This window comes from Notolepis coatsorum (genome assembly GCF_963971535.1).
Source record: "Notolepis coatsorum genome assembly, chromosome: 3".
Lineage (NCBI taxonomy): Eukaryota > Metazoa > Chordata > Actinopteri > Aulopiformes > Paralepididae > Notolepis > Notolepis coatsorum.
The window spans coordinates 25,654,115-25,679,103 of record NC_140167.1 but is presented as its reverse complement, the minus strand read 5'-3'; the positions used below and the strand labels follow the sequence as shown (position 1 = coordinate 25,679,103).

Here is a 24,989-nt window from a genome sequence, read left to right as displayed (position 1 = left end):
CTTGTCTGATGGTGCATGCTAATGCAGGACTCAGAGTTCAGAGGTAATAGCTTTTGAAATACAACTGATTTGTGTCCTTTGTTTGCGCACAAGCGCGGATTTGTTTCGGCAACGTACTGTAAGCGAGTTTTAACTCGGGTTATTGGAGTGGTTCGAAATGATTTGCACGGCGGATAATTAACCTTGATTGTGCTTTATAATGCAAAAGAAAACCATGAAAAAACTAGCGTTGAAGTGCAGAAGGTGCTTAAAAGTGATTTAAGCTTTCGACTTACGCCGGGGCCCTTGTCTCCTCTCTCTCCTCGCGGTCCCTTGGTGCCCGGGCTTCCCTGGTAAAGGCAAAGGAGACAGAGTCAGATAGTTGAGCGCTGTATCCCCACAACGTGAGGCAGAGATTCCAGAGGCCCCCCAGAAAACCCCAAAAGCCATCAGAAATCCTCACTGGGGTTCAGTGTGGTTAGCGGGTGAACATATTCCAGACTCCTCTTCAAGGCTTTTCTGGGCCATTGTTTTTTCCATCAGGGCATTTATCTTTTGACACTTCTCCCTAATCTGATAGCCCACACTTCATTGCATACCGCTGGTCTCATCCCCCCCTCTGGAATACTCCTTCCGAGGGAAAGAAAAACAATAAGGGATGTCCTCCCCTCTCTTCGGGCTCCAAACTCTAAACTGTACAGCAGGCAATCAAAAGACCGTAGTATCTTATGGTATTGTAACACTATGCCCCTCTGTCTTCTAGATCATCAGAAGAAAATATGGTAGTATCATCATCATCATCATCATCATCATCATCATCATCATCATCATCATCATCATCATCATCATCATCACCATCACCATAACACAAGTGTTTTTTGTTTGAGGGGGCCTTCGCGATCAGACGAGGACAGATGAAGGCAGAGGAGAGGTGAGGAGAGACAAGCGGAGTGGACGTGTAATGTCTTTACCGAGGGTCCGGAAGGTCCCTGAGGGCCGATGCTGTCCTGTGCACACGTGCAGGAGTGGGGAAGGGACGGGCACTTCGCCTCATCTCTCTGAAATGGCAAGAGAAGAGAAAAGGGAGATATGAAAAGAGGAAAATATATTAGGACTTTACTGTGGCGCTGTTATATTCCTTTGGACATATCGTGACAAATTGTGAGCAGGCCTGGCAGCCGGCAAACGTAAGCAAGTCAAGGTTAAAATTATTGATGCAAATGAGTGACATTGGCCTGGCAACAGACGGTGCCTTTGACATTTTCTTGGAGACTAAGAGGAGGAAACGACACAGAAAAAGCCTGCTGAATCCATTACAGAACAGTGGCTCATAGTGAGAAGTGACTGGAGCCTGCATGGCCAGTACTGTATAGTAGGGGTTTAGGACAAGAATCCTTTATGACAACGAAAGACCTTGACCATTTTGCGGGGGGGAAATGAGTAATTGACATTACAGGTTACGTAACGCAGTCACCGTTGACATGATGCATTAATGTCTCATGCAAATGATGTACAGTACAAATTACTTGCAATTGGCTAATTGCGCATGCATGCCGGTAGTTGATGTATCACAGATGAGCGTGCTGTGATTTACTGTGCAATGCGATGGGGGTCGGGGATGAGACTCAATTTAGTGAAATTACAAAGGAATACAATGTTCTATTCAGTTCTGCCAAGGCGATCATTTAATTTTCAAACGGCAGCCTATTTCTCAGCCTTGCGCTAAGAATAATGACTTTATAGCGGCATGTGGACATATTTGAATGACTCCGGCCTCTGGAAGGTATGTATGAGTCAGTGCAGAGACTCTCTTACTACAGTCCAAATGGCGGTTGATGGACAAGCAGAGAAAGATTATTCTTAGTCTTTCTACTCTGTCCAAGAATGCACTCTATTATCGTTGAAGCGGATTCAGTGTGTGAGAGCAAGAATGCAAAATATCAAGTTTAGCACCTATAACCTAAATCAGGTTGCGCCGATATGTGGAGGTTTGGGTTCTTGGCCCTGATCCGATTTAATACTCGATCCAATATTAGTATTTTCCTAGATAATACAGCTGCACAGTGCTTCAAGTAGATTAACCCTTTCACTGCCACACGACAGAATGTTAACCCTTTACTATCACACAACCGACATCCGCGGAGCTAATGATGCTAATGATGGAGCGTCGCCGTCGGTTGTGTGATAGTAAAGGGCTAACCTTCTGTATTGTCACAGTGAAAGGGTTAACCGGCTGTCGTGTGGCAGTGAAAGGGTTAAAGTTAGTAAAACCAACCCACTGTAGGTCGGAGATGCTTGGTAACTGAATAGCAAAAAAAATATCAAAATAAAAAAAGGATTTTCTCAATAAATTTTACGACGAAACTGATCCAACTCAAATATGCCACGATTGGCTCCCGTTTGCGATCCGTCTGATCCGATCAGAACATCCTTAGTTCTTGGTTTTCCCTGATGCTAGCGGGGAACAGGCGTGTCTGCAGACGGGTGCGGTCGGGCCTGCAGGCACACGTACACGGGTGTGGAGCGGGTGGCCGGCCGCTGGCGCGCTGCGACACGCTCAGAGTGAGAGTGGTCTTCCTCCGGTTGTTTTCTATTGATACAACTTTGTTTCTTTTTCCTGTTATTATTATTTGCGGTTAATATTAAGCTGCATTTTGAATTGTTTATACATTTAATTGACCTGGGTTAAAGACTCTTGGCGGGGGGGGGGGGGGGGGGGTCAAAGGTCGTTCTTACCGTGGCAGGCAGGTCACAGCATTTGTCTCGGCTGGTCCAGCTCAAGCTGCAGACAATATCGAACATCTGTAGCTGGAACTACGCAACAGAAGAGAGACAGAGAGAGAGACACAGAGAGACAGAGAGAGAGAGAGAGAGTGAGAGAGAGAGGGGGGGGGTTATAAATGGCTCCCATTTGTATGCTGACACCCATGGAGAGATGGGACAAAGAGATGGGATCTTTTATCCTTCCAACAATAAGTCACTTGGCGTTGTGAAGTCTTACTCGTGCATCTCCACAGGATTAGAGGCTAGAAGGAGATTAGAGTATTACTGCTCAGGCCTAAACAACACATGTAATCAGGCCCATTTCTTGCCATATGCGGAGTATGCGATTGCATAGGGCCCCCGAAGCCACCAGGGGCCCCCCTAAAAAAAAGCATTCAATACACTGTATACTGTATATATATATATATATCCTGTAGGGATGTAACAAATCATCAGCTTAAACAATTTAACCGATAGGCTACTGCTTATCGGCAAGTGGGCGTTTCTCTATAAAAAAAAATAATACATAAGTAGCTGACATTTTTGATGTAGGGGAGCCCCATTGTTTCCTATTTATTATCATTTTCTGTCATTGCTGGGGTCAACTTGAGATGTTTGATTTGAATTTGTGAGAAAAAAGGATGTACGTTTCTTTCACGGATCTAGCCTCTTTTCCTCTTAAAGTGCACCAGATTGATGCATTTAAATGTTAAATGCATGTCCAGCTTAAAGGGTTTGGAATCCCCCCACCATAGTTTCACAAAATAGGGGCCCCCAAAAAGCTATAAACGGCCCTGCATGTAATGCTCCTCCAAAACGGTTTTCTGCCTTTGCTTTATGAACAGGTTGCTACTTACGGTGGCCGACTGCCTCTGGCCGCCGCCAGATTTGGCCATCTTGCCGAGCACTTCGTAGCCGTCCACAGAGATGTTGTTGGCCTCCTTGATGGGCTTCTCTGCCACCTCTACGCAGTCCAAGGTCAGTTTGACTTTCTCGGGCGAGATAGTGATGTGGAGCTGTGGGAGGATAGAGAGAGGAAGAGAAAGAGAGAGAGAGAGAGCGAGAGAGAGAGAGAGAGAGAGAGAGAGAGAGAGAGAGAGAGAGAGAGAGAGAGAGAGAGAGAGAGAGAGAGAGAGAGAGAGAGAGAGAGAGAGAGAGAGAGAGGGAGGGGGTGCAATTATTAAACAGAACATTCTAATCCTCCTCAATCCTCTACCACCGCCAACGTTGTTGGGATACAAATGCTTGGCGACGAGTATTGAGAATGTACTGAGAGCTTTTGACAAGCCTGGTTTGGCATCAGGTTCTCTTTGGAAGACGCACACGCCTGGCCATTAAAGGAGTCATTATTTAAGATACTGCAACCATGAGGGTATAAATAACCCCAGTGAACCCATCTGATGCACGATGCCATCAAACCGACGTTACGCAGATGCTTTTATTTCACATAATCACTGTATTCTTGCGAATTGTGTTTAGCCAATCTCGTCTCTGAACAATCACGTTAATTACAGATTCTAACATTACACAAGGATGGTGAGTGCTTTGGTAAAAAACCTCATGTTAGATGTATTTTTCTTCTTTTATTTATTTTTTACCAATGAATGGAACATTAAAAAAGGAAATACACCATATAGGATTGAAGCAATACGCTCGTGACTGTGTAACACAACAGACGATGACAAGGTGCCAGACGTTTGAGATTTCCTGCCCTGCGAACCCCCATACCACATCTTTAAATGATAGGATTTGCGGTGCGCCATCAAAAGTGCTACACTTTCCATACTTTACCGTCACAGTTGCAGTTTTTCCCCCTGCTGAACGGCTCCCGTCAAGCTTTCTTTCTGTCAGAAAAAAAGCTAGCTAACATTTTTCTCTACGGAGCCATGCCAACCACAGGCTAGGCCACGGCTCTTGGCAACCAATCACAAAAATTACAGTTGACTTCCTTGGCAACACAACAGACTATCTGGCCTGACCGCAAATGGAGAGGGTGCCGGTTGCCCCGGGGTTTCTGGCACCGACATATTATACCATGATGCTTCTGAGGGCTTACCAAAATAACTCAAATGATGTGTATGTATGTATGTATTACCTCACTGACCAATAAGTAAACACAATTAGGAAAAATATGTAGTCACTGGAAAAGCTTCCATGGATGGTCGTTCACGGTTTACACTTCTACTTCACTTCACTGTTCTACTTCGGCTGATGATACCGGCTGTAAAAGTGAGGTGGCTTCCTTCCGCTGCGTGCTGAAAGGACACAGGACATTCACTCTCGATTCTGAATTAAAAACTAGAGTGAAATATTCTTCTGCGTACGTTCCCAGGCTTCTGTTTTCTTCGCTCCCGTCTATCAAGACTCTCTTGACTCATTTTATTGTTCTTGGCTCTGGTCTCTCTACTGATCCTCCATTTTATTACTGCTGAACACTGATGGCTTTACGGCCACAATTACGAGGATGTAGTATTCCACGGCTGGCCTCACATCTCAAGGTGGTTATATGTGTCCCGCTCTGCGTAGAAATGCAACATAGATACCGTATTGGCTTCAACCGAAGCCAGGAGGAAATAAAGATTTATGGAAACTCCGTTAAAAAAAGGGCATCTCAGTTCAAAGGAACTCATGTAATGAATAATTCACATGCATGGATTGACCAATTTCACTTTATCGGTCCAGAATGCAAGTTCCCATGTCCAATCTGGACGAGGACAATGCAATATTGCTTCCATTGGCTTCCGACGAGCAGTTGGTCAGTAAACGACCCCATTTCATTTCCTGTGCTTCTAGTATGGTTTCTTGGGCCATTAACTATTGGCGAGGTCAGAGAGGAGACTTTCTTTAACAGAAAGAGAATCGAAGAGGAAATGCAGTCATAAAGAGAGAATACAAAGACTGTAGTCAACGAGCTGGTCCAAGTGTCCATTAAGACCCACGATGTACCAGGAGCCAGCATCATAAAGCGATCTTGGCTCTTTGGAGCGTTCTATTCAGCCCCCCCCCCCCGCCCCCTTCTCTGTCTCAATTAGCCCCTGCATATACTGGCACGTTCCTTTCTTAATCCAATTCCTGAAAGGAAAGTTTGAGAGAGAGGGTTCAAGACGTCTCACAGAACAGTAAAGGTTTGTGTTGAGTTTGGAGTACGACCTGCCCCGTTGGGACAGGGGGCGACGACCTCTACAAACAACCGTGTTTCCATTGTAGTCCGAACACAGGAGAACACCATGGCACATATAAGACACGCCGACTTAAGGGGAAAGAAAAGAAAGCACGTCTTCCTGAGAGGAAAGTCCCCCCCCCCCCCGAATTCTCAACGTAGACCACCCCCATCCCCCCTCATCCGAGGGCGTACAGGGAATCCCCGGTGTGCTAACGAGTCACACAGCGTCTGCTGAAGCTATTCTTAAGAGCATTCCCACATGATCCACAAGCGCTGAAGCAGGAGGGGGGGGGGGGGGACCCCCGATCCTCCCCCAACCTTGTATTAGTCTTTATTCATGGGCTGGAGAAGAAATAGCAAAAAGGAAAGTCTGTGTGCGCGCTTCCTTGCATAAGGTTGGGCTATTAAAAGTGTACGAAGTGGGCCCCTATATATTTGAACACTTGGCAAATTCAAATGAAAGCATGGGGGTCAGGAATTACGTTTAGTGTCGGTTAATGTTAATTTTGCAAGGGGTTCACGTGAAAACGTGAGCTCTCAGAATGGCTCCACTTTAGCTCGACGGTTTAACCGTTTGCAAACCGACTGACCCGTACTGACACACACCCGACTGTAAAATGCCTCTAACCTTTGACAGGAACAGTACATAAAGATATATGTACCGAGATAGTCCGTAAAACTCAATACTTTTGGTCAACATTTGGCTGTTTTCACTCGCCCCCCCGAGTTGTAAATGGTGTTCCGGACGTTAAAAGCCCAGCTGGCCTTTGTAACAATCCTCGACCGTTAGCCGGTGAGGTGTTTTGCGCACACACGCTGAGGTCACTCAGTAACAGCCGTGGACAGAGCACTGGGGGAAGCCACTGAAAACACAAGCACACATCACCACCACCACAGCAGCAGCAGCGGCAGTTAGTGGCACTCGTTCAGCAGAGCAGCAAATAAGCAGGTAGGTTAGACCGCGACAGAGCCCGCTGCTGCTAGCTCATGGAACAGACGACTTGACCACAGCAGACTAGCCACCCAGGGTACAGTCAGACTAGAGACACCACACTGGCCACAGGCTAAAGTAAACAAACACACATGCACGCACGCACGCACACACACACACACACACACACGCACACACACACACACACACACACACACACACACACACACACACACACACACACACACACACACACACACACACACTAAACACACACACACACACACACACACACAACATACACCGCAGGGTGGCATCCAACTACTAGAGCGACGGTGATGTCATGTTGGTCATGTCACTGTCATCCACTCCTGTCCTAACCCAACATTTTACCAAAGGTCCCATTCATTCAGCCGCAGAGTTGAGCCTTTGATTACTGATTAGTCACGTTGGCCGCGACTGTGAGTACGTCCTCGAGTGGCTCCCTGTGACATCAGGAAGTGGGGACGATGTTTGATGTCCTATCAGGCCATCGGTTACGGGGGTGAAACAGGGCGTAATGACTTCGCTGGGAGGAGGAAAACACTGCACTTTGGACAGAATAGGAGGCATATTGTTCCTCTTGGGAGCCAAATTGCATGCAATTGGACATGCCTCCCGTGGCTACATCAGAACCAGTCCTTTTCCCCTCACACACACACAATCAATCTAGCATATCTCAGGCTGTTCTGGGTCGGTGTAAAAAATATACTTAAGACTTTCATTGTTCATGCGCCACAACCGTAAAATAGTGGAACACAACAGAGGATTGTTATATAATTCAGCGCTGCTTTGAGCAGGAAGAAAGGGCATTTGGGGTCTTCTTTTACCCCCTGCTGTGTCCCTGGGAGACTGTATTTTTACAAACAATGTATTTCACGGTTATTTGTCACAGTTGTGACACCCAGCCCCTGTTTCTCTGTCTGTCTCTCCTTCTTGTTTCTCTGTCTGTCTCTCTCTTTTGTTTCTGTTTGTCTGTCTCTCTTGTTTCTCTGTCTGTCTCTCTTGTTTATATGTCTGTCTCTCCCTCTTGTTTCTCTGCCTGTCTCTTATTTCTCTGTCTGTCTCTCTTGTTTCTCTGTCTGTCTCTCCTTCTTGTTTCTCTGTCTGTCTCTCTCTCTTGTTTCTCTGTCTGTCGCTCTTGTTTCTCTGTCTGTCTCTCCCTCTTGTTTCTCTGTCTGTCTCTTATTTCTCTGTCTGTCTCTCTTGTTTCTCTGTCTGTGTCTACTTCTTGTTTCTCTGTCTCTCTCTCTTGTTTCTCTGTCTGTCACTCTTGTTTATCTGTCTCTCTCTCTCTTGTTTCTCTGTCTGTCTCTCTAGTTTTTCTGTCTGTTTCGTGTTTCTCTCTCTCTCCTTGTATTTTTCTTCTCCGGCAGATGTCCCCAGTGAGTTTCTCACGTTTGGTCGTGTCTCCTGTCTTCCCAGCTGTTCCTTGTCTGTGTATTATTGCCCCTTGTGTATTCTGCCCAGCTATTGCCCCTTTTCCCTGATTGCCCCTTGTGTATTTAAGTCCCCCATCCCTAGTCAGTATTGGTCTTGTGGTGCTGTTCCGGTGCCTGTCCTGCAGGTGGCGTGTTGCTGTGTATCTGTAGGTCCATGTTTTCTGTATCCTGATGTTAGTGGCGTCAGCTAGGCTGCTTTTGGTTCCCGCCTGCCTTGATAAGTAAAGTAAAGTTTGTTTTTTCACCTCCGCACTGGGATCCGAACTAGAAAATCCTGTTACATCGTTAGGCTCGGCATGTAAGGCCCTAATGCAGTCTAAATCCTTATGGGAGAGAACAATAGTTTTTTTTTTTGTTTTTTTAATCTTTTTCCCCCCTCCTTTTTCCTCCGATTTTCTCCCATCCCAATGTTAGTAGTTATGCCAATTCCCAATCCCCTTCCTGGTCGCTGCGCACTTACCCCCCACAGTCGGTCTGGGAGAGTGGAGGCTATCACGTGCTTCCTCCGACACACGTCTAGCCAATCAACCGCTTCTTTTCACCTGGCAGCGAGGACTCTCACTGAGAGGGTGTAACGTGTGGAAGGATCACACTACCTGTAGGAGTCGCTGTTTACAACGACCCGGACCCACCCCGCCAGCTTTCCCACCCTCTAATACAGCCAATTGTATTAGTGTGAACGGCCAGCCAAGCTGGTGACAACGCCGGAGCTGTGAGCTGGATTCGAACAGAACAATAGGGTTTTCTAAACAATAACACCAGCACAGACAATGTTATCTCACCCGGGATGAAGAGGTTTGGACTGAGTGATGGATGGCAGTAATTTTGGTTTTGATTAACTGTTTTCACTAAGTGAGCCCCTATGGGAGTTGATGCTCAGATTCCAGCGTGCGAGGCAGAGAGGACACGGCAGTCTATCATATCAGTGTTAAGAAGATGGAGGGGCCTGACAGGTAGTAATAACTCAATCCACTCTTTGTATATCTCTTTAGGCGTGCTGCCATCGACTAATAGCATAACCACACCACACTCCTACAACTTTAGGAATGGAGCTGGATTCTGTTTCAGAAGCCGTTGTTTTAAAGCCCCGATCTGGATTTGACCATGTAAGTGTGGTCACGGTGTATATTCTCATACAGCCTTGGATGAGTTTGATCTGTAAATGAAACAGATATATAAACATATATATACCGTGGTATTTACAAACCAGTGTAAACAAACCTTTTACTGGCGCAAAATCCATCAAGTACAATTAAAAACTCTTATACCATTGGTCTGGGTGAATGCTGGTTTCTGATTGTAGTTTGGCTCAAGTTTTATATCGTTGGCAAATGACCACGGTATAAGCGGAATAAGGTGTGCGTTACACGGAGTCTTCACCTCCACGCTGTGCCTTAAAAACGTATAACACACACCTACTATTTGATTATCCCTTACATATTTACCTGTTATCTATTGTTAGCCTTTGGACCAAGAGCACAGCCAGTAAAGTAGAAAAACAAAACATGTCTCCGTTCCTATTCTGTGCGTTTGCGGTGAGGCCACCCATTTGTTTACATTTGGATTACAGATTGGGCCTTTAAAGAACACAGCTCATCGAGTTGAAAAGATGACCTGACATGATCTAATCCTTTCCCTTTTGCGCAGACGAGAACCTAGCCGGTCTCCTTCGTGCGGTGGACTTAATTCATCACAACCAGGCTAAACCCAAACAAACGCTGATCCAATACAACAACTGACCACTATGACACGTTGAACTCGTTGCTCAATTACCACAAGGACGACGTCCAATCAGAGCAACCGCATGAACCACCCGCGGCTAACGGTAACGGTTTGCATGCTGCGTCGGGTCTTCAAGGTCACGGGTTCCCTCTCCCAACCTCTCTGTGAGCATATTTACAACCTCCTCGTCCCATTCATCAAATTAACTGCCTTTGGTCTAAAACAAACAAACGCAGAATCATAAAAAAAAGAAAAAAAGAGCCACAGCCTACTTTGGCATCAGACCAGCACACTGCTGCAAGATGGATAGAGTTGGTTTTTCGTGAGGGGTAATGAGATACCTCCGACTGCCTTCTTGGCATCGAATGTAAGATCATCACCTTAAAAGGTTATTCGGCCAAACTAGATGAGGTGCGGAGGTCACGCAAAGGAAAACCAACTATAGCAACAGACATGTCCACACCAGTCAAAACACACCTTTTGATCTTTCATCTTTCCATCACTCCCGATCTTTGCCTCGATGAGGTGATGACCGTAAACGCAATACACAATCTATCTTAATCAAAACCAAACCATAGAGAGAAATTACATTTGAAGGGAGCACAGATGACCACATAAAAATAATAAAAAATATTTGAAATCACGCACAGTGGGATCTGCTAGCACTCAAGCCATCACGTCAAATTCATCTATTCACATTGATGCGATTTACATCCTCGCACAGTCTCGGGATTCTCAACCTCAAATAGTCACCGCAACTGTGCCACGCAGCGCTTCTTACCTTGTGGAAACTCCCATGGAAGACCCGCTTCACTTGGTCCTCGTTAAAGGTGGCCCGCTGGATCTCTCCTCGGGTGTCCTTGTTGTAGAATGCGATGGTTTTGCTGGAGGCTGCGGGGGGGGGGGGGGGGGGGGGGGGGAAGAAGAGAGGAGCCCTGATGAATACCTGCCGGCCTGGGGGGTTATAACGCGCTAGCACGCACACAGCACATGCAGGGCCGCACCAGCCAACACATGGCCGGCGGGGAGGGGAGAGAGAAGGGGAGGCCGAGAGAAGGGGGCTTAGCGGGACACATCTGAAACACGTGTGTTAGCGGATGCCTGGCAGAGCAACCCGTGTAGGAACTCCTGTAGCACGGTGAAGGAATGCTAGCGGCAAAGTGAATCCTGAACGCCCCAGTGTGGACTGGATGATAGAGGAGATCTGAGATCTGTACTAAGTTTAGAGTCGTATTCTGAGTCGTCTCCCGCTGATACTGCACGGCGCTTTTATTGCTCGTATTTATCACTGGTGTTTTTATTTCCTACTATTCTTGCATTTCATCATATTTTTATTGATGTTGCCGCTGCGCGGCTCAGGGGGAACCGAGACCAAAGAATTTCACTCATGGACGCCGTAAAGTATTTCCTGACGTGACAATAAATTATCCGAATCTGAATCACGTTCAAAGGCTCGGTGGCTTAAAAAACCTCGGGGTCTTTCCATTTTCTGTCCACCTTTTTCTCTGTCTGCCGCCCCGTGACTGATTAACGGCCCGCCAAGGCCCTGTTCGTTCCACCAGACGTTCTGATGGATGAGGAAAATCGAAAGGGAATAAAACAGAACAGAGGGAGGAAGAGAAAGAGAGAGAGAGAGAGAGGGGTAGAGAGGTAGAAAGAGAGAGAGAGGGGTAGAGAGGTAGAGAGAAAGAGAGAGAAAGTGAGCGAGAGAGATGGTGAAAAGTGAAAGAACGGGAAGAGAAAAAGGCCTGTGTTTATCAACATCTCAAAAAGTAAAGACGTGCTGATCTGACACCAGTGTCGCGGTCCTTGTGACCAGAGCAGTCTGATCCTAGGTCAGTCCTCCTAGACCTTTGATAAATATCAGCGCGGACGTGCAGCTCTTGGGTCGGCCACAATGACTTCCACTCGTCCGACTTGAGGCTCCTGAAACGTGATTTGGGGGGACTTACGGTTGAGCGTGACCCCGACCTCAGGGTTGTTGTTGCCGTCGGCGATTTGCCAGATATCGAAGGGTTCTTTCCCGGTGTCGGGGAGGAGGCGGAAGAGCAGGACGATGGTGTAGGATGGGGGAAGACCGGTTGGGTGGATCTCCCTGTGATGGAGAAAGAAACACACAAACATCAGAGAATTGTAGGAACACACAGTACAGTGTCTGCACGACCGAGTACCGTCAGTCACTGACGTCTCGCTGAGAGGGTGCTTCCCTTCACCTGCACACATTTACAAATCCTATTGTAAGTCCTTCTATGAAGTTAACTATGTTATGAAGGGGCGGCTAGGTGGTGCAGTGGGCAAGGCACTCACCACCAATGCTGGAGACGCTGGGTTCGCGTGTTCGAAGCCAGCTCTCCACATTTTTTCAGTTTGGCTGGTCGTCCGTACTAATACAATTGGCAGTATTAGAGGGTGGGAAAGCTGATGGGTGGGTCCTGGGCGTTGTAAACAGAAAAATACTCCTACAGTTCGGTCGGGGCGCCTGCTCAGCGAAGGAAGGATCTGGAGGGAGGTAGTGTGACCCCACACGTTACACTCTCCCAGTGAGAATCTGAGCTGCCAGGCTGGCTGCCGGCTGGCTGCGCATGTGTCGGAGGAAAGCATGTGATAGTCTCCGGCCTCTCGGACCAACAGTAGGGGGGGTGCGCAACAACCAGGAACGGAGTTGGGAATTGGCATAACGACTAACAGTGGGATGGGAGAAAAATCGGAAAAAGAGGAGGGGAAAAAGATAATAAAAAAATAATAAAAAAACTATGTTATGAAACAGTCTTCCATTGTTCTTCTTCAGAAACATGATTTGGGCCCCCATTGTCTTGCACTGGCATTATTGCAGGTTGTGATTACAATATCTCAAAAATAAAAAAAGGAAATCAAACAAAGACCCGAAAATAAACTACTCATCATCAAATAAAAAAAACTGTTCAAGTCTGTTTAAGATTAACTGAAATAACTCCCCATTTGAGCCAAATAAATCAGATGGTTTCATGTAAAATAAGTTTAACATTAAGATATTTTGGACCTGGATCTGAAACGGCCAACCGAGCCGTTGATTGGGTGACAATGGGAGAAGTAAGCCAATTTGCAACACAAGATCCATTGTAACCCACCAAGGGCCAGTGCTGGAGAGAAGTAGAGCAATGCTGGCAATGCAAAGCCAAACCCATTAAACCACCCCCCAAAACAAAAACCCAGATCAAGCCCTCCTGTCACACAAGAGTGCCGAACCTGAAAACGGTTGCCAGTTCTTCCGCGCAGAAATTGCCCTCATATTGAAAGTATTTTCCGTCTCTTTCTTCACAGTGGCTCCAAGTGGTTCCATTTGTGCGCCCTAAGCCGGCGGATTAGCCCACGCACACAAACGATGCATCATTATGGACTAATTAACCATGCCTGGGAGTTAGAAATACTTCAGCGGTTCGGCAATCGCCTAAAGGCAATTTTAATGGGGCTCTATAAAGTTCTTGACCTCGCAGGGTGATTTGTTCGCTCTCCTTGCGACACGGGGACTGTTTAATGATCAGACTCTGAATCTTTATTTAATTTTTTCTCCAGACTAACACCTCATATTCTACAAGCTGCAACAACAAACAACGATGAGGGGGTTCGGGGGCCAGTGGGGTGCTGGGGAGACTGGCGGCTATGGCAGCCACTGAGGAACTTTTTTTGAATAATGACTTTGCCCTGGGTGGGATTATTACAGGGGAGGGGAGGGGAGAGGCCAACTCCCCAGAACTGGGAACTCGCACAGAGGGAGAGAGAGAGAGAGAGAGAGAAGGAGCCACACATGGATACAAAATGCGTATTCAGGAAACACAAGCAGGGAAAAAACACACGCTTTCACAGATGTGCAAAGACATAAAGTACCGGGGAGACTGCGGGCTACGGCAGCCACGGAGGATCTTTTTGAATAATGACTTTGGCCTGGGTAGGATTATGGTGCACAGGAGAGGGGAGGAGGGGAGAGGAGTGAGGAGGCCAACAGAACTGGGAACTCGAACAGAAAGAGCCACACACGGATACAAATGCGTATTCATGCGTAAAAATTTCTTGTCTCTCTCTCTCTCTCTCTTTCTATCACTCTCTCTTTCTCACACATGCACACACACACACAAACTCATCCCTGCCTTCATCAACCACTACCCCAACCACTACCCCGACCCCCGACCCCCAGCTCCCGGGTTCTTACTTGGTGGGCTGGCTGACGAAGGAGTTCTTGTGCAGCCTGTAGGCGATGTAGCTATTGAAGGAGCCGGACTCCATGGACACGCCGTTCATGTCGGCGAACGTCCTGTCCGTGATGTTGAAGGCCTCTAGCATCCTGAAGCCTGGGAGGGAGAGACGACGAGAACAACAACAACAACAACAACAACAACACAGGGTTACTTCAGGTTAGTACACACACCTGAGGGCGATAAAAGTAGCCGTCGGCTATGTGCTCAGGATGTACGGTGGGCGATGGTATCTGCTTACCAGGTGTGGTGAAGCCATTGATGTAGATCAGAGGACAAGCTGAAGGGGGAAGATAAGTTGTAATTAGCTGAAGCACGTTGATGTAAGACTATACATGTTTATGATCAATCTTCCCTAATGACTGACTTCCTCCGACAGAGCAGATCCCGGCTCAGAGGGAAGCAACAGTATAGGGTTCAGGTGCAAACTGGCTGGTTATTCCCCAGCCTGGAGTAGTAATGCTCGACCACATTAGGATAGGGTTGGGGGAAAATACCATAGACCTAGAAGAAGTCAAATGATTGTCTCAACCCAGAGCCTCAAAACATATGTTGTCGGCTTGGCTTTACAATACCTTGGTCGCGCTGATAGCGCTGCGTTGAAATATTCACCCGATCATTTGTAAAAAGGGAATGATTATGATCCCAGTGCTGTTTGCGTATGGCTTTTTCTCAAACAGAGCTACGTGACTGCTGTTGCAGGTGACCTGCCATCTCATAATTAGGGTTTCCCCAAGGTTTCCATAATCAAAGTAACTGTCAAATAACTTAATTTTTACTTGGCAGGTCAGGCCAAAACTATGTACAGATCCAGCTCTTAAAAATCGAACCTCTACTGCAAGGGCGCAGTATCGTTAACGCCTCGTTAACAGCACTGCCAGGTTAATGGTGCATGATTACCGCAGTAGTTGCATCTGTAACATGACGACTACTGTACAACTACACGTTTCCAAGTGTCAAAGGAAGCTGAGGCGTATGGGTATTGATTACTGTTGGTTACTGTGATACTTAATCACAATATTAATCTCTGCCTTACTGGAAGTGGCCGTCTCGCAGATGAAGGTGATCAGGTTGTCCTGGATCTTGGCAAAGGCGTCAAAGTCGTCCACCACGAACACGTGCCTCTCGCTGGGCTTGCTGCCGATGTTCCTGAGCTCTGTCGCGTCGATGTCCGCCACACCCACCACGAACACGCTGTAGCCTGATGGGACCAAGTAGTCAGAATACACACACACACACACACACGCACGCACACACACACACACACACACACACACGATACAGACAGCATTGTTAAGCTTCCATCAGCCATGGCCAATTCTATCATCACAATGATTTTTCTTCGTTTCTTAGTTCTTAGATCAGCCAACATTGGAACTGATAGGAGAACATCAAGGGATGATTAATCGTTGGTCCATTAAGAATTTGAACGATCGCATGGGATTTGGTTGATCTAATGTTGGTATGAAATAATTATATGAATTACGAAGTACTCCAACTGATTATAGCGCCACTGGTTCTGAGGGACATTCCCAAAATTGAAGGGAGGGAGGTGCCCCACCTCTGCGTCCCTGCGACGTCAGCGGGTGTTTTCAGCCGCTGGACTGACCGTCACCCGGCTGCATCTCAGCCCTGAGCATGTTGACCGGCTTATTCAGCTCCGGAGTCGAGACAGCAGCCGCTATAATGTGAGTCACTCTCGTTGTTTCTTTTTACGAGGCTCGTTAGTGTAGTTAAATAGGCATATGAATCGTTTTTTATTCATCTATTTTACTGAGTCAAATTATCTGCCAATTACCATTCACTGCGGGCTGCTGCTGCGCGAGTTCATCCAAACTTTGTGTCGGCCGGAAAACTCGCTACAACACAAACGATGTCCACCATTACGAATAAAAGGATGTCTGTCCTGTCTTTTGCCAGAAATGAGTGCGTTCCATAGATGTGAACATAGTGGCGTTCTCTCTAACTCTCTGATGGTCAGTGAATCTGTGTATACTGTTTTTACGTTGTTATATTTATATAACACATAGATGCTGTCATATATACTGTATATACATATCTTTATGTGGAAAATAAAGATTTGTTTGAGAAAAGACGCGTTTAGTATTTTCCGTCACAGGTTAAATGTATTTTATTTAAAAAGTGTTTACTTGGGAGTAAACAAAAACATTTACAATTTGAAACATCTCTGCAGGGTATATATGCACACACAAAAACAAGTAGAAATAATCAAATTAAAAAGAAATAAAAAAGATTCCCATCTTGTTTTGAGATGTATCTCGACGTACCTGAGTGCTGCAGTTTCAGGGCCTCCTTCTTGACGTCGTCCTGGGAGCGTCCGTCCGTGACCACCACCAGCACCTTGGGGACCGTCCTCCTCATGCCGGAGTCCTTCGTGAACACCTTCTCGTAGACGTGCTTCAGGGCAACGCCTGGACAGAGACGACAGGGGACGACAGAGATAACATTATAGCCTCATATAAACACCAACAGTTCTCCTTTGGGTTGATTTGATCAGTTTGGTCGGCATCGGAGATTTTTTTATTGTACCGTATTCAAAATCTGTAAGATTTAACTTGAATCATCAAAACCTCAGTGGACATCACATCCTATTTCAAGCAATTGAGCGTATTCATACTTGTCCATGAAGTATCTCAATAGGATTTCCAACTCAAAGTATTGTCTTATATATCTGTAGTCAAATAATATCATGTAACAGTTTTGGATTGGTCCAATAATAGCTTAAATCTCACACCTTGGGGAGAACCAAGGGTATACAGCCCACACCCCTCCCTACTCTTAAAGCCAATATCGCCAACTAGTTGGCCGTGATGGCAAGCATTCATCAATTAATTTGACTTAGATTGTACTTTGATTCATGTGGCTCACAATTAAATGTATATTAAGATCTGTCATTGAGAGTAATTGGTGAATCAAGTTCACACAGTGGTTTTCGATGTACCTGTCTTGGTGTTTCCGCCTCTGTAACGGACCATCTGCAGCGCTGACAGCACCACACCCTTGTCATGATATGTGTTCAGCTTGAACTCGGTCTTGGCATCATCACTGAACTGTACAAATGACACCTGAAGAAGAACGTGGAAAAAAAAGAGAGAGAGAAAAAGGGAGATTGAGAATGACATACTAGCATGAATAATGAGATGAGGCAAAATATTCCAAAAAGGCAGAATATTCTAAAAGAAGGTCAAAGATAGCCCACGCCCACACGAGCGACCTATCTCAAGCTCCGCCCTCTTTTCTTGACCATCTGATCACAGATAGATTTATTTGCTTCACTTTCGCCAGTCACGCTAAGAGAGGGGGCGGATGTTGAGATTCCACCGTCTGCTAACAACCCAGCCCCCAGCCCCCAGCCTTTCTGTGTGGAGTTAGCATGTTCTCCCTGTGTTCGCGTGGGTTTCCTCCAGGTACTCTGGTTTCCTCCCACACCATAAAGACATGCATGGTAGGCCGGGACTACAGATGAAAACTAGCTCATTAGCTAATTCTGGCACATTTACATTGATCATTAATGTGCACTGTCCCTGGGTAAATTATTTTTAAATAAACTTAAACAACTGAACATCTAAATGGCTGCTTTTTTATATAGAACTTTTATCCAAAGCGCTTTACAATTTGTTACTCACATTTTACCCATTCACTCACACATTCACTCACACATTCACACACCGACGGCGGAGGCAACCATGCAAGGTGCCAACCTGCTCATCGGGAGCAATTAGGGGTTAAGTGTCTTGCTCAAGGACACATCAACACGCTGCCCGGGAGGAATCGGGAATCAGATTGCCAGACGACTGCTCTACCTCCCGAGCCACTGTCGCCCCTACTGAGAGATACAACCCCCAAGGCGGCTCCCCACGTGACACTGACCTGCATGCCGTTGGAGTTGATGACGTCGAAGGCTCCAGTCATGCTGAAGACAAACTGGATCACCTTGGCGAAGCTGTCGTCTCCAATGCTCCAGGAGCCATCAATGAGGAACACCAGGTCAGCCTTGGCTCCTTTACACACTGTGGTAGAGGAATATGAGGGTGAGTGAATGGTAAGTGGCTGCATTTATATAGCGCTTTTATCCAAAGCTCTTTACAATTTGTTCCTCACATTTCACCCATTCACTCACACATTCACACACCGACGGCGGAGGCAACCATGCACGGTGCCAACCTGCACATCGGGAGCAGTTAGGGGTTAAGTGTCTTGCTCAACGACACTTCGACGCGCTGCCCGGGAGGAGCGGGAATCGAACCGGGAACCTCCGGATTACCAGACGACTGCTCTACCTCCCGAGTCACTGTCACCCCCAGGTGAGCCACTGTCCATGTGAGTGGAGACTCTAGGTTACTTATCAACAGAAATGGTGCTATGGTCGCGTTACCAGCGCAATACCATACAAACTGTCCTCACATGGAGCTAAAGTCACAAGAAAGTAATCACTTTCAGCATAATGATGCTAGCTGGTAGCAGGCTTCAAACATTTCCTTACCATCCAGTGCAGGGGGCAGGCTTGCTGGGGGAGGAGGGGTGGGGGGCTCGGTTGGGGCCAGGGTGGGTTTAATCACTGCAACACAAGTCAGAAACACACACAGTTAGAGGCTACATGCTAAAGCAACTGGGGCGGATCCGCTCATTTATATGATGGATTAAAAACTGAGGACGTATGTCGTGCATTAGGCCATAGACTGGAATTCTCCCTCTCACAACAGTGGGTTATCTCGTGTGTGCACACATAATTCGTCATGCAATTTCCTTACGTGTCCTCTCCTTGACGCTGACTCCGGGGCCCTCCAGGTTGGGGGTCTGGGTGTAGACGGTGGCATTGTAGAGGGCGTCAGGGGTCAGGCCTTCGAAGCAGTACTTGCTCTCTGAGCCGGTGACGGTAATCTCTCTGGCTCCACTGTTAGCGGCTGGGGAGGAGAGGAGAGGAGAGAAGTGGAGACGAGACAAGATGAGTGGAGAGGGGTGAAGAGAGGAGAGGGGTGGAGAGGAGAGGAGAGGGGTGGAGAGGAGAGGAGAGGAGAGGAGAGGAGAGGAGAGGAGAGGAGAGGAGAGGAGAGGAGAGGAGAGGAGAGGGGTGGAGAGGAGAGGAGAGGAGAGGAGAGGAGAGGAGAGGGGTGGAGAGGAGAGGAGAGGAGAGGAGAGGAGAGGAGAGGAGAGGAGAGGAGAGGAGTGGAGATGAGACAAGATGAGTGGAGAGGGGTGAAGAGAGGAGAGAGGTGGAGAGGAGAGGAGAGGGGTGGATAGGAGAGGAGAGGAGAGGAGAGGAGAGAAGTGGAGATGATACAAGATAAGTGGAGAGGGGTGAAGAGAGGAGAGGGGTGGAGAGGAGAGGAGAGGGGTGGAGAGGAGAGGAGAGGAGAGGAGAGGAGAGGAGAGGAGAGGAGAGGAGAGGAGAGGAGAGGGGTGGAGGGGAGAGGAGAGGAGAGGAGAGGAGAGGAGAGGAGAGGAGAGGAGAGGAGAGGAGAGGAGAGGGGTGGAGAGGAGAGGAGAGGAGAGGAGAGGAGAGGAGTGGAGATGAGACAAGATGAGTGGAGAGGGGTGGAAAGGAGAAGAGAGGAGAGGAGGAGAGGAGAGGAGAGGAGAGGAGAGGAGAGGAGAGGAGAGGAGAGGAGAGGAGAGGAGAGGAGAGGAGAGGAGAGGAGAGGAGAGGAGAGGAGAGGAGAGGAGAGGGAAAGAACAATGTCATCATTAGGTTAGGACTAGTTAGGAGCAGTGGGCAGCTACAGTCCGGCGCCCAGAGACCACAGTCCAGTCTAATGTTTAGTGTTGCTACCCAAGAAACTGACATAATAGCACTAAGTGTTCTTCTTCCATCTGCAGTACAGTAAACATAATTACGAGTTGAAGCCCTGGAGGGGCATTGTTTCTGTGCTTCTTTATTATTGTTATTTTTCTCCTTCTTTTTCAGAAGTGTTTGCGCAAATTCCGGTAAGATGGTAAATGGTAGCGACAAGGGAGACAACTCTTTGGAGGCCGATGGATGTTCTAAAAAGAATGTTCTTCATTCATACAATTAAAGCCAACTCGTTTCGGCAACATGCCTTCATCAGGGTTACATGACAAATAAAAAACAATGGCGCTTAAATACCCATATAAAATGGCCACCACTGGGAAAATGGTGACATGAAATTACCCCAACCGGCCTGATAGGGGCCCTATAATTATAGGTCAATTTGAAATTTTAAAGGTCATAACTCCTATGCCGTAAGTCTGATTTACACAACACCTAGTATCCTCACTCTACAAACTTGCCTCAAGGACCCATAAAGTCTGCCATATTGGATTTTCATACATTTTTGATATCTCTTCCTAAACCATGGTCTAATTGCTACCAGATTTTCTGTGGATCATTACTGGACCGATCGTATTAAAAGCTTGTTGATAACGTTTTGTGTTTTGACGATATAGACCAATGAACTTCAAAAGGGGGGTAAGAACTCAGCACATAAATAGACCAAAGTCAACAACCATTGGGCCAATCATCACAAAGCTCGCAGGATATGTTTCATAACACTGTTGAACCATATGTGTGAAATTATCTTGACATCTAAACAGTCCATGTTGGCTTGAACCCCGGAATTGCCACTGGCGGCTACATTCTTTCCTTTTTTGTATACAGCTGTCAAGCGCTAGGAAGTTAACCTAACCAGATGGATAAGTGGCCATGGCAAAAAAGATAAATATAGACAGAAATATAGGTTTAGCTATTTGACAATAACCCTTTCAGGATGACATGGTGGTTTTAATGCTGGATCTACACACTAGATAAAACAAAGAAGAGAAGATAAGAGTAAATTAATCCAAGCCCCTTAGTCCAAGAACTTTAGCTGAATTTAGCATTTAGTCTATGGGTTCTAATCTATAGTCAATATTTCTATAGTATTTAATAAAGGAATGTACTTACGATCAAAAGGATTGACTTTGAGCCTATAGGAGGTGGCGGCTCTGTGGGGGGTCCACTGGATGCAGAATGAGTTATAGCTGACATCGTAGGTGGTGAGGTCGCTCACATTCAGGAACACTGTGGAGAAAGTCCATTCTCATAATTAACATTGACACACTTAATATGACCATGCAAGTCAATGGCATTGACAAAAACGTAGATCAATATATGAATCAGTTGAGCAATCAAATAAAATAAAGAAATCAGCCATATCTACATACGTGTTGTTCCTTGACCAACCAGAGGTGCACTGACGCCGGAGTCGTACTGGGCCACTACCTTGAGGTCGTAGGTGGTACCGGGCTGCAGGTTGGGCAGCTGATGGGTGATCACATCACCCACAAACACCTCCAGAGACTGATCTGAACCTGGGAGGAAACACATGAGTTTAATGTCAATGCAAACGCACAATACGGGTGCCCAGAGATGGTGTAGAGGTTAAGAAACTGTCTCAATAAAGAACCCGATATCCTGTGTCTCGACTACTCTGTCTCCCGCTCAGCCTTCCTACTGTCTCAATAAAGAACCTCTCTGTCTCCCTCTCAGCCTTCCTATTGTTTCATAAAGAACCTTCTCTCCTGTGTCTCCAATACTCTGTCTCCCGCTCAGCCTTCCTACTGTCTCAATAAAGAACCTCTCTGTCTCCCTCTCAGTCTTCCTATTGTTTCATAAAGAACCTTCTCTCCTGTGTCTCCACTACTCTGTCTGCCGCTCAGCCTTCCTACTGTCTCAATAAAGAACCTCTCTGTCTCCCGCTCAGCCTTCCTACTGTCTCAATAAAGAACCTCTCTGTCTCCCGCTCAGCCTTCCTACTGTCTCAATAAAGAACCTTCTGTCCTGTGTCTTGTAACACTAGCTTGGTAACTAGACGATGGGTAATCAGGTGGGTTTGAGCCAGATCAGAAGAAACCAAGTTTGCCTCGGAAGAGAGATGTTCTGCACAAGAATGAAGCGCACTGACAAAATATCTATATTTCAAAGGTAAGGGAATGTTTCTTTCTTTTTCGTTCTCTTTTATTCCTCCTGTCTCCCTCTCAGCCTTCTTACTGTCTCAATAAAGAACCTTCTCTCCTGTGCCTCCACCACTCTGTCTCCCTCTCAGCCTTCATACTGTCTCAATAAAGAACATTCTCTCCTGTGCCTCCACCACTCTGTCTCCCTCTCAGCCTTCATACTGTCTCAATAAAGAACCTTCTCTCCTGTGTCTCCACTACTCTGTCTCTCTCAGCCTATATTCTGTCAGCCTTCCAACTTACTTCATTATAAAGGAAATAAATTCAGTTTTCCTTAAAAAACAAAAAAAAAGAAAAGAAAGAAAAAAAAAAGCTCAAGTTTATGGCTTGGAGTGACTACTGTAACTTCTATATGTAAAGTACATGTTGTGTCACAGATATGGCCCGCGTACCTTCGGGCTGGTAGATGATCTTGTATCCGGTGACCTTGGTGGGGGCAGCGTCCCAGGACACCCTGAAGCGGGTGTACCACTCGTCAGACACACGCAGATTACTGGGGCCAAGCATGCCCACTGTGGGAGAGAGAGACACAGAATACATGCAGAATCACAACACTGAATGGACCGACAGCACAACGCTCTTCAAATGTCCAATGCAATTACTACTATTACTATTACTACTACTGAATTGTGAGTAGTGTGGTGATCATAAGCGGTTTCAACTTGACAACAAAAACATAAACCAGCGTTCTAGGAACGGACTACAATTCTGATGTCAGGAAGAGCTGTTGATAACTGTGAAAATCAACTACAGTCTCCTAGCAATGCATCCCACTGCAAACTGTCTACAGCATTATGGCTCTCCCTGGTTCCTTATGGCTTCATATATATATATATATATATATATATATATATATATATATATATATATATATATATATATATATATATATATATATATATATATATATATATATATATATATATATATATATATATATATATATAAGACCAAGTAGTCAGAATACACACACACACACACACACACACACACACACACACACACACACACACACACACACACACACACGCGCACACACACACACACACACACACACACACACACACACACACACACACACACACACACACACACACACACACACACACACACACACACACACACACACACACACACACACACACACACACACACACACACACACACACACACACACACACACACACACACACACACACACACACACACACACACATCACACATCTCCTTTCCGGGACGAAGAGCGCCCATGAGGGCTTGGAACGATAAAATAAAAAAAACACTGGGAGCTCATACAGAGTCGCGTGTCATTTCGGCATAAAACCAGTCAGATGTCAGATAAACTCCAAGACATTTACAAGCCTCCATAAGGAGCTTGGTGATACTGCGAGGTGGGAGGAAAAGCAAAGTCTCTCTTTGATTTGCAAGTGGGAAATTGGGCAGGACAGGTTGCTTTACTAGTGTGATATCTCTCCCGCCGCTGGAGGACAGCCAGTTCAGAATTCTCTGGCACGTTCCTCTCTCTGTGCTCCTGGCTCTTCTGTGGGGGCCAAGTTAAATAATTTTGCTATTATTCTTTCAATGATCCATGATTATAATCAGTGGCTCACAGGGGCGTCGCCAGAGTTTGAACTTAAGGCTCAGCTCCTTCTATGGGGGGTCCAGGGGCGTGCCCCCTGGGAGACTATATTTTTTTACAACAGCCCCTAAGTGCTCATCTCACATGGGTTTTGACAGGGCAATGGAGATGATTTTTTAATGAGCACTTGAACTCTGTGAGCAACCTTTTTCCTATAAAATGATTCAAAACAAAAGCTTGTTAAAGGCGCCATTAAGCACAGTATGTCATTTCAGCTGCTAGGGGTCAGTATGTTGCTTTACTTTCAATATATCTTGGCATGCCATATATCCCCTGAATGGCCCAGGTCTCTAGTCTGTGGGTGTAAAGTTTCATGAGGCTGCGATTATCCTAGAGGTCACAATAGGTCATCTTATACAGTGAGGTTCAAGTTACCAAAAAATGTTCTCACTATATTGAAATGGCTTCTATGGTGACTAACATTGTTACCGATCCACCCAATTTATGCAATTCCTGTTTAGGGCAAACATTATAGATTTGTATTACAATGCAGAAAAACATAGTTTTGCTCCAAAACTGCATGAGATTAGCATGAATAGGGCATGTCTGTAAAAGGGAGAATCTTGGATAACCATAAAACCCATTTCCATAGACAGACTAGTATGATAGTATGGATGCTACCTGTGGTAAACTTGTCCTGCTGCCTTGCAGACAGACTAGTATGGTAGTATGGATTCTACCTGTGGTAAACTTGTCCTGCCGCCTTGCAGACAGACTAGTATGATAGTATGGATCCTACCTGTGTGACCATCTCCCTCCAGCTCTCCTCCTGGTCCGTCCGCATAGATGGCGGTCACCTTGATGTTGTAGGGTGTGTCTGGATCCAGGTTCTGCAGGATCACATTGTTGCTGTTGCCTGGTACTGTAGTCTGCGTGGGACAAGAGGACATATCACTGTGTCAGAGAGAGACGCCTGGTACTGTAGTCTGCGTGGGACAAGAGGACATACTGTATCACTGTGTCAGAGAGAGACGCCTGGTACTGTAGTCTGCACGGGACAAGAGGACATATCACTGTGTCAGAGAGAGATGCCTGGTACTGTAGTCTGCGCGGGACAAGAGGACATATCACTGTGTCAGAGAGAGAGATGCCTGGTACTGTAGTCTGC

General features: G+C 46.4%; 1 protein-coding gene across 1 annotated transcript in view; it reads right to left on the bottom strand.

The window, feature by feature from the left end:
• Positions 1-24,989, bottom strand: part of col12a1a (collagen, type XII, alpha 1a) — a 105,042-nt gene that overhangs the window by 14,259 nt on the left and 65,794 nt on the right. The window contains exons 39-56 of the mRNA XM_084311126.1: positions 24,621-24,750; positions 22,635-22,754; positions 21,451-21,597; positions 21,191-21,307; positions 19,041-19,193; positions 18,773-18,847; positions 18,160-18,299; positions 17,231-17,354; positions 16,557-16,700; positions 15,305-15,469; positions 14,510-14,548; positions 14,226-14,364; positions 11,992-12,134; positions 10,821-10,930; positions 3,600-3,758; positions 2,716-2,793; positions 951-1,037; positions 276-329 (exon numbers count right to left, since the gene is read on the bottom strand). Of these exons, the coding sequence (XP_084167252.1) occupies positions 276-329; positions 951-1,037; positions 2,716-2,793; positions 3,600-3,758; positions 10,821-10,930; positions 11,992-12,134; positions 14,226-14,364; positions 14,510-14,548; positions 15,305-15,469; positions 16,557-16,700; positions 17,231-17,354; positions 18,160-18,299; positions 18,773-18,847; positions 19,041-19,193; positions 21,191-21,307; positions 21,451-21,597; positions 22,635-22,754; positions 24,621-24,750 (2,124 nt within the window). The remainder of the gene's footprint in view (positions 1-275; positions 330-950; positions 1,038-2,715; positions 2,794-3,599; positions 3,759-10,820; positions 10,931-11,991; positions 12,135-14,225; positions 14,365-14,509; positions 14,549-15,304; positions 15,470-16,556; positions 16,701-17,230; positions 17,355-18,159; positions 18,300-18,772; positions 18,848-19,040; positions 19,194-21,190; positions 21,308-21,450; positions 21,598-22,634; positions 22,755-24,620; positions 24,751-24,989) is intronic.